At 38.0% G+C, this 10,005-nt stretch overlaps 1 protein-coding gene across 1 annotated transcript in view; it reads right to left on the bottom strand.

The window, feature by feature from the left end:
* Positions 1–3,319: 3,319 nt before the first annotated feature.
* The window catches only part of atg9b (autophagy related 9B), a 9,608-nt gene continuing 2,922 nt past the window's right edge, over positions 3,320–10,005 (bottom strand). Inside the window, exons 5-13 of the mRNA XM_037681764.1 lie at positions 8,202–8,343; positions 7,272–8,020; positions 6,540–6,693; positions 6,273–6,452; positions 5,908–6,153; positions 5,476–5,711; positions 5,286–5,367; positions 4,904–4,988; positions 3,320–3,468 (exon numbers count right to left, since the gene is read on the bottom strand). Coding sequence (XP_037537692.1) covers positions 3,320–3,468; positions 4,904–4,988; positions 5,286–5,367; positions 5,476–5,711; positions 5,908–6,153; positions 6,273–6,452; positions 6,540–6,693; positions 7,272–8,020; positions 8,202–8,343 — 2,023 coding nt within the window. The remainder of the gene's footprint in view (positions 3,469–4,903; positions 4,989–5,285; positions 5,368–5,475; positions 5,712–5,907; positions 6,154–6,272; positions 6,453–6,539; positions 6,694–7,271; positions 8,021–8,201; positions 8,344–10,005) is intronic.

The following is a 10,005-nucleotide window of genomic DNA, read 5'->3' as shown; positions in this document are numbered from 1 at the left end:
TATATATATATATATATATATATATATATATATATATATATATATATGATACAGAAAGTGCAGACTGAAATGAAGAGCTTGAGTAAAATTTAACAAGAAAACATTTAATTTATCAAACAAAGGGCTGGTGTGGCAGCAAAACTAAACATTACGAAAACTCAAGGAACCATGGAAGAATACTTGACATGAAATGAGGCATGCCAGACTGATGTGAAGTAAAAAAACAAAAAAAAAAAACGGTGGAACTGTATGGATGGGGGCTCATGTGAGAAGTGGGGAACACTGGGCAAACCGACAACAGAGAACAGGTGAGAGTGGGCGGGAGGGAACTGAGGAAGTGAACTGATGATGCAGGAGACACTGGGAAAAAAATTGAAAAACATAAGAAACAAATGCACAACAAAGGGAATAAATCTAAAGTGCCAAAAAAAATGAAAAGCTACCAAAAATAACTTATAAGAACCAAACCCTGACACAAACAGACATTAAATAATAAAAGGAAACAATAAAATAGAATATACACAAGAAAAATGTGTCTGGATGTTTTGATTTTGTCAGCCCATGTTCCTTCTGGGCCACTAGTGCACGTCTTGTGTCAGCCTGCCAAGTCCACCTGCATCTGTTCCTCCTCCTCATTCGTCACAGCTGCAGTCACTTTTCCACAGTGGTCCGTGCCCATTTAGTTTGTCCATCCACACTACCGAGTCAGTCGAGCATCATTAGTTTTCACGTCTTTTCTCTTGACGTTAAGCTCTTTGAGTAATGATGGAATAATTGCTGCTAGGATTCAAATCTGCCCTTAAAGATGACAGTTTACCAACCACAAAAAATCAAACTGTTGTTTTTATTTTTTTCAAATAAAGATTTCATATTAAACCACACATGAAATGATTAACACTCAAAATAAGATTTATTAGTTTCTATTCACACACAGAAAACACATAAGAAAAGTGTGCTGAAAACAAGTTGTTTTGGCGAGTTTCCATTGTCAGTGAATGACTAATTTACAGATCAAACTTTTGAGAGAAAAACAAAAACACAAGCAGATTCACCATCTCAAGATGAAAACTTAGCACCTTGTTCCAGTCACTGTAATTCTTTGACTGGTGTGTAGTGATTAAACATATAGTATGATGGCCTATTAGAAGTCAAACTCCCACCTTTGTAGGTTATTTTTCTGACAGCGCAATCCCAGACATTATGACAGGAAGCAGAGTGCTGCCTGATACAAAAAAAGACTGACGAGTTCTCAACATCATTTAATAATTTATCTTAGGTTACATCCACAATGTATTTGATGCCATATCCAAAAATGACTCACTTATCAAATACAGTGTAAAATGTTTACGAGATGGCTTTTAAATAAGCAAAAATGATTCATTATTACTAAGGCACTGCAAATGAGCAATTAACCCTAAATGTTGGTAAATTTGGAGAATGTCTAAACTGTCCACAAAGTGGAGCTCCAGTGTTCTTACAACATAAAAAAAATGCACCTGAAAAACACAAAGACTAAAAAAAACCCATGTGAGAAAATTTAGGTGTGATAGTACACGTCTATGTGATATTTATCCAACAGGCCACAGTGTTTTCTTGTGATATGTTGTGACAAATACAAATGAATGCTTATATACAAATGATTTGACATTTAACATATGGGCTTATCTTTTTTTAAACTGATTAAAGTTAAAGCAAAGCATGTCAGGTGGGACGCTTATTAAATTATTGTTCAAAACAATCTTTTTTTTTTCAAATAAATAATGCATATATACTTTTATCAGTTACATGAATGGGAAAAGACAAGTAACAAATGATCTTAAAGCTAATAAAGGATGGTGGCATTTCCCCCTTCATGCCATTTTTTTTTAAAGAAAACAATTTAAATGCAACTGTGATTTAAATAAAATGATCAAATCCAAAGGAGCAGAGGTAACAGTGCCCCTCTGATAAACTTCCGTTTGTAACATGACAATTTGGTGAAAATAAAATTAAAACAAAACAAACAAAAAAAAAGCACAATGTAGACGCAATACCATCCTGGTTTGTTAAAAAGACGTTAAAGCTGTTTTTTTTTGTTTGTTTTTACTGCTGGATAAGATAATATGGAAATAAAATACCACGAAAATCCAAATGCAGCTAAAAGATGCATCGGTGCACTGCAAAAAAAATTATAAGAATATTTACATATAAACCTTTACATTGCAGAGGTATTATTTGAGAATAAGTTTGTCTTCACCACCATTGAGGTATTAAGTATAGCTGGTATTTAAATACTTGTTTCTATGTCGTATTAAGCCGACCTTGTGTTCAGCTTCAATAGGCTTTACAGGCATCTTCCATCTGCATTTGAAATTAATTGTTCATTGTGTGTGAAGAAAAGTGACTCATCACCTGCAATAGTAATACTGAGCAAAATCTGTATGTAAGGCTACTAAATACAAACAGCAGCATGAGAGTGTGTGTATGCACAGTCTATTTCAGTTCATATTATCTAGAGCCAGCAGGGCTCCCAAATGACATTGTAGTGGTAGTTATTCTATAGTCAGCTTTTCATCATATCTATACTTGGTATACTTTATCAAGGATTAAATCTGAGTAAAAAAAAAACTAAATGTTTTAACCACAAGTATGTATTTACAAGATGTTGAAATATTGTAGTTTCCCTCGCCCAACGAATGATCAAATCTATTTAGGGAGATGCAACATGCAGTTTTTGTGTTTTAGCACAGATCAAGACGTCAATGTGTTGGGGGGAGAAAACGACTTGCACAGATACGTGCAAGAATCGCACACGAAGAAGCACAGCAGAAGCCGTGATGAGCATTCCAATGTATATTAAAAAAAGAAGCCCACTTCGCCCTTTACACTGACCACACATCGTCTATCCATTTCTTTATGTACATTTCTTTATGAACTTTATGTTTCTATGTGGTTTGTACAATAATAAAATATGATAAAATGGATGGAAGACATATGGTTTCCCTGATGACACAGTTTGCCTTATATGACGGGATGAAGCATGGAGGCGCAGAGACAGTGGTTATTCATCAACGAGCTCCTCCTGCAACAGACGCTGAATGGTTTAAAGGTCCATGCTGAACTCTCCATGAAGGTCATCTATGGCCACAATGTTCAGGACAAACAAAAAAATGTAAACACTAGAAAGACGTGGGGGAAAGATAAAAAAAAACAATACAAATACAATAGATTATTAATCATAAAGGGATATTTTTAGGCACAGTAAATGTCACAAGTTCCAACACTCCACAATATTTTTACGGAGTTTAAAATAACATTTTTACCTTGCGACGAAGGCACTTTAACAACTACCGGTACTCCCCATGCCCTGTTTTTGCGTAGATTCACTGTTGAGCTCCTGATCATTTTCATCCTCTTCTTTCCAGCCACCCAGGTGAACTGGGCTGGGCATGGAAATGCTGGAACCATGACCACTTTGAACCTGAAAACCTGATGAATCAGAGCCAAAAGTTACCTGGTACAGTCCAGTTCACATATAATATATATATTATTTGTTCTTTTAAATGTTATAATTAAAATTGATTCTAATAAACAAAACTTAATCTAAACATTTTACTTGAATGAACGCAGTACTTTTTCTACGTGTTTCGCATGACATTTACAACACAAAAATACACACAACAAACTGTTCTTTATTCTTTATTAAATTTATTTGAGACTGGTCTGAGGAATACAATTTATTTTCCCATGTTTCAGTCATGATCAGGGGTTTGCAAACTTTGAGATAAAAAGAGACATATTTTTTCCGCTTTGCTTACAAGTTTCGATGTCAGGAGCTGCAAAACCTGCTACAACTGTGTACTGTCAACTGGTGGCCCGTGGACCACTACAAGTTTGTTGGGGATGGCTTTTCTGGCCAGTGGGGGTGATAATATAAAACAAAAAATGTCTAACTATTATTAAAATTTATTGGTAGTTTTGCATTTTAATACAAAATAAAATACCATATTCACATAAAGAAAGAAAAAATATATAATTTGTAATAATATTATAAAAATTAAAACACTGAACCCTGCAGGTCAGTGTGAGTTCTCTTAATGGTTGAAGAATTAAGTATCCTACTTAAAGCATAAAGTTAAAGGCAGGATAAAATTAGACCAGTTTGTTGGATATCCAATTATATTTATAAAGAAAAATAAACACTTTCATTTACTTTGACTTTTTTTTTTGTATGTTTAATTCTTATTGCTATCAAGGTTACTCAACATATTCCTTCTGAGCAGCTTGTCTTAAAGATATTCCAAAACATTCTGGTGGTTTTAAGAGAGTGCACGCTGTCAGACTGGAAGTCGACTTAATTAAGTGGCTAACAAACTACTAGCATGATGTAGTCCACATGTTTTACACCTTGTATTTGTACTATCTTTCATATTATTGACAATGACAGGAAATCTGCTAAAACTAGCCATTTTCATTGTTGGTAATAATTTAAATAAAATTCAGTTTTATTTTAGTTTTGGTCAAAGCCTGAAAGAGCCGCTGCAGAGGGACCAAAAAGCCACATGTGGCCACAGGTTGAAGACCCCTGGTCATGATGACTGACTAATGAATCTGATTTAGTGTTGCTTTGCCTCTGAATATCACTGTGAACCTTTAAGGCGTTTAATTTGTCTTTAGCTAGAGTTAGAAACCAGCAGTGAATTTCATGACATGTTCTTGTTGTGTGACCAGTTGTGAGGCTGGTAATGCCATAATAAGCTTACAAGTGATACAGACACTTATCTAGAGAATTCATAGGAAGAGATATTGTGATTTTAGCAAGATCTCACACTTATTAAGTTTGACAAAAATTGCTTCTAAAATCTAACTCGGCTCTGTTTTTGACTACGTTTGCAAAACATCCGCAGTGAATAAATGCAGTTACCGGTGTTTGTGTGCAGATCTCTCATTGGCACTGAAGCATTCCACTGTCCTGATGTCCTCTGTGGGTGAGAGCTTTGCTGATGGAGCTGGAGAGACAAACAGTTGTCAGTTTACATCAGCATAAAGTGCTAAACTGATGGATTAAAGCAGATACTTCAAAAAGTACTACACTGACAAAGACCTCATCTTTGAGTATTAGAAAAAAATGCATACCTTACAAAATGTTATCAATGCAAAAATAAAACAAGAAGACACTGATAATGTGCTGTAAACAGTTGGAACTTCAGCTGTTTGTAGCCACGAGAGAAACAAACGCAAACTTTTCAAGCTTACAATGAGCGCACACATGAATATACAAACAGAGTTTGTGGTCAGAACGTTACCTCGTGCATGTAGATGGCATGGAGACTCATCTCTGCAGAGGCAAACTCTGAGTGCAGCGTATTGCTCTGAATGTGAGAGTCACTGGTGGAAACAGAGATTCGATGTTAGACCTTTTCATCAATCTGTCAGTTTCAATAAATATGTAGTTAGTAGGGAATAACAATGCTTTTTTAAATGTATTGTTTCAACCTGTTAAGAATTGTGCGATCGCTGTGATACATGGTGGTCTCAGGGTGGCTGGAGGACGGCAAACCATGTGAGCGGCCACGACTGGTGTGTGGAAGCTGGGAGGTGGACAAAGAGGCAAGGACACTGGCTGCAGCAGAAGCAGCAGTGCTGGGTGGGATGAAGCGGTGGTCTCGCCCTTGTAGTCCAGATGCAGTAAGGATGGGGTGGGCCAGGACACTGGCTAAAAGACTCTCAGGCTGAAAACCACAAAGAAAGTGGTAAGTTATGTTCTCTTGTAGTGATTTATGAATTATAGAAGTATTCTTACAATTAGTTATGCATATATGTTTTAGAAAATCTCTTCATATATTCAATGTTAAAAGGCTTTTGACAACATAACTGATGTCAAGAGCAAATAAATGTCTCAGTCAAGATTTGTGTAAGGTTTAATACCCCAGTGGCAGACTCGTTGGACTGCAGTGATGTGCAGAGAGGAGCCTCAGAAAGTAGCAGCTGAGTGGAGGGCCCACCCTGAGCATCGTGCTGCACCTTCCCCTTCAAGTGGCTGATGAACAGTGAGCTCTCCAGAGGTGGCTGCCAGCGTGGGTTCTTTATAGTGAAATGCATAAGGGACAACTCTGTCTTGCCATTCTCAGCCTGTTGGTATACAGACGCCTCTGTCTGGCCTTCTGACATCCACTGCAACCATAATCATAAACACATGAATGTCAACGAAATACCAACTGCAGCTTTTTACAAGGCAGCTTTCTCGTTAATTCAGAAAGCTGCTAGCCGTAAACAAGCTAAATTAGTCTTACTGTTGGGTTTCCATGACGCCTAATGTCCATCTGTGCAAAGGAGCAGATATCTCCAACTCCAACCACCTCCACAGTAAAGTTCCTGAAGAAGTCAATGATTTCTAGAGACTTGTTTCTCAGGAGGAAGATGAGAATGAATGGTGTGACAATAGGACTGAGCAACTCCTCCAGGATGAACACCTGATTTAAACACACAGGAGGCTCATCAAAAACTTGCAGTTTTTTTAATACAACCCTAATCGACAAACGAGTTGCTGGTTTGCCCACCGCTTTGTACTGGAACAGCTGTGCCACCTCATCACGGGTCTCACTCTTGTTGGCATTGCCCCTCCAGTGGTCTGGCATGTAGTGAATGTGTGCCAGCACACACTGCAGAAGCTGCTCCGGGCACCACACCATATGCTCGTCCGGGATGAAAGACCTTAGGTGAAATGGGTACAAAAATGTCTGAATTACTGCCATTCTTTAGGAAATGAGAGAATGGTGATGAAAAAAGTACCGGTAGTTGAAAAGTTTAATGTGAAGTTTGGGGCAAAAATGCCTAAAACCTCGTTCCAAACAGAAAAAACAAGTGAAATATATATATAAAAAAAAAGCTTAATTTAATAATCAATATGACTAAATAAATTATTTTTTAAAATAAAAAGAAATAAAGCTTTTAATGCAGTTGTAATGCACATATTTTACATTTGTATATTAGTATACAAGCATCATATGTTTACCGTATTTTTCGGACTATAAGGCGCTCTTAAAATCCTTTAATTTTCTCAAATATTGACAGTGTGTCTTATGTATAAATTCTGGTTGTGCTTACTGACCTCGAACCAATTTTATGTGGTTACTGTGAGTGAGTTGAATAAAGTTGGACTTACCTGACTCTTCTGTTTTGCTTAATGCACCTTATAGTCCAAAAAATACGGTAGTATTAAATCAGTTACAGCTACTTCCTATTAGTGATATTAAAGCTTCCCTAAAGACAAGATGTCTGTGAGAGCTCACCTAGCAATTGTAATAACCACTCCCAGCACAGTGATGGCGGTCAGAATGTGCTGCACCGTGAGCACGTCCTCATCATAAACGGTCAGTGCAATGAGAACGGCCAACACTGACCCTGAGAAGAAGGTGACGTTCTTTGCCAGCACAGTCAACAGCGGTGACGTGAAGGAGTTCATGTATTTGGACGTGGGTTTGTAGCCACGACCTAATCGTCCATGCAGCTCGTGGTTCAGCTCGTTGAAGTGACGCAAATACAGGCGCCCATACAGGGACCAGCGGCGGGCGCCCAAACTTCCAGGTTCCCTGCGGATCACTTCCGTGTAGCTGAAGAAAGCGTAAAGCACCTGCCACACCAGGATGAAAGGACAGAGCAGCAAATTGGCCAAACCTATGAGCAGGATGACTCTGCTGAGCTGCTGGGCGAGCTCCAGGCGGTTTCCACTGCGCTTGTACTTGGGGTGCAGGTTCCACTTGTTTTGAAACAGAGAGCCAGGGCCCCAAAACAGAATGAGCTCAAAATTGTACTTTAAGCCCTGGGTTAAGAAGACCACATTGCCAAGCAGGGGGAGCTGCAGCTGCACCGGCAGCAGAGACTTATTTATCATGGCCACCATGTAGTTCTTAAAACGAAGAATACGGTGATAGATATCGAGTTCAGTCAGCTCCTTCTTGTGAATGCACATTTGCTGTTCTCTCTGCAGACTGATGAGTCGGTCTTGGACTTCCTGCCATGTGAAGTTGCATAGTTCATCCTGGCACGAGGAAAGCAATACAAAATAAAAAAACTCACGTTACAGAAATGGGTGACAAAGCTACTTGCGACAAATCACCGAGACTCAAAAAAAAAAAAAAAAAAAAAAAAAAACATAGAAGGTGTTAGAAGTAAGTTATAACTGTGGTAGCACGTTTTGAAACAGTAGGTGCAGCACTTACCATGTGGATCTTTAGTGCTTTAATGTAGAACTGTCTGATCTCCCAGAAGCTCAAAAGATTGCAAAAGACTTTTACGAGACGGTACATCCAGAAGATGGCTGCCATGATGAGAAGGAAGATGATCCAGCTGTTCTCTTGTATACTGGATAAAAACAGAGCTACTTTCAGACATGGACTGAATTTATATATTCATTACATTTTCAGCTTTTGTTACTCAGATATGACTTTTAGCAAACAAAGAAGCCTGAAATAAGCTTCCTTTTGTTTAAACTAATGGTCTTAGCTTAGACCAACTTTCTGTTGGTGTTTTGCTCACATGTGCACACAGATTTCTCATACCGATATAGTATATTGTAGTTTCCTGGCGCCTTTAGAGATTGATGTTAAACATATTAAGAACAATGGGTGGAATGGCCTGAAATGTAGTCTGCTCTTGTTTCTGTTTGCTCTGTTGATAGAAATGTTGCTTTCAGGCAAAAACTGTAGTGACCAAAATAATTCCGTATGCCAAAACTGTATGAAAATGGGCGTGTGCTTCTCATTTATACATTTTCCTGTTTTACATGCATTCTCTTTCATCGTCCTCCTATTGCTGGTTTAATCTAAAATTTAGCCAAGCAGGACTGTGCAAAACAATTGGATTATCACAGGGATTGCATACAGTGGGCTGTTAAGACGAACTGAACACGAGGCTGTTTTTATTGCTTTTGTGTTTAAATTCCCATGAGCCTTTGCTCTGCATCAAGTGAGTTGGGCAAAGTTAAACCCATGGTCAGAAACGATGAGAACTCAGAGGCACACAAATGACACCACGTCTTCCTTCGGAACAATTGAAAGCAACATGTAAATGCACATATAATGACCATATTATAAAAATTAACGTATGAAACTTTTGTATACAGATTAAGGTGAAGTAGCCTGGCTTAATCCAAGATTGAGAAAGTTTATGAATGCTACAACCATGAATATACTATTATAAGTAGTTTCAAAGTCTATTTTACATCAAAAATAATATTGACTTTGGCATACATGTGATTTAAATCAGCCTAAATGTGAAATTAGATATGAGCTATGAAGAGGACAGAGCGACTCCAGACTCTAGGACAAGCTGTTCCCAAATTAGAATTGCAAGCGGATGGACGTCACTGACGTTGATATAAACAACTTTTGAGTCACAGTCGGAATAAAGCTCAAACTGGCAATGAGAGGCTTGTGGCTCAGGTGGAGAAAATAACAACAAGCCAAGTGAAGACGTTATAAAAAAGAAAATGCGACCATAGGTTTGTGGCGGTGTGTGGGAGGTTGTTCTGTGTAGCAAGCAGTAGGTCAGGTGGTAGCCAGCTCGACAGTATTTTGGCTGGCCAGTCACACCACACCAAAACTATTAGTTACACTGGCTTGGTGTCTAAAACCAGCCTGAGCAGGGTACACAAACATGTTCCTCCAAGAAACTATGAGTTGGACGAATGCTCTGAGTAGAAGGTGAATATGTTGAAAACAACTTAGCTGGGGAAGGAAAACATTTAAAAAATTCCCCATTTCATTTCTTCATAAAATGAAATAAACAGATCCATTTCAAATAAAGATTAACTTGTGTTGAGCGATGTGTCTTTTAATTTTAGACATATTTTGAATGATAACCAGAAGTTTGTTACTGCTACCGGCGCTGAATCTGCACCAGGAAGGAGTAATGAAATAACATTACAAACCAAACTTAACACAAGCCTGTTTCACACGTTTTCAAGCTGAACCCAAAGTATTTTTCCAGCATTGGTGTCATGTTTGAATTAACCAAAAATAACAG

This window comes from Nematolebias whitei, chromosome 9, assembly GCF_014905685.2.
Source record: "Nematolebias whitei isolate Nwh7 chromosome 9, NemWhi1, whole genome shotgun sequence".
NCBI lineage: Eukaryota > Metazoa > Chordata > Actinopteri > Cyprinodontiformes > Rivulidae > Nematolebias > Nematolebias whitei.
Note: the sequence above shows the minus strand (reverse complement) of the source record. Positions and strands in the feature narration are given on the sequence as shown.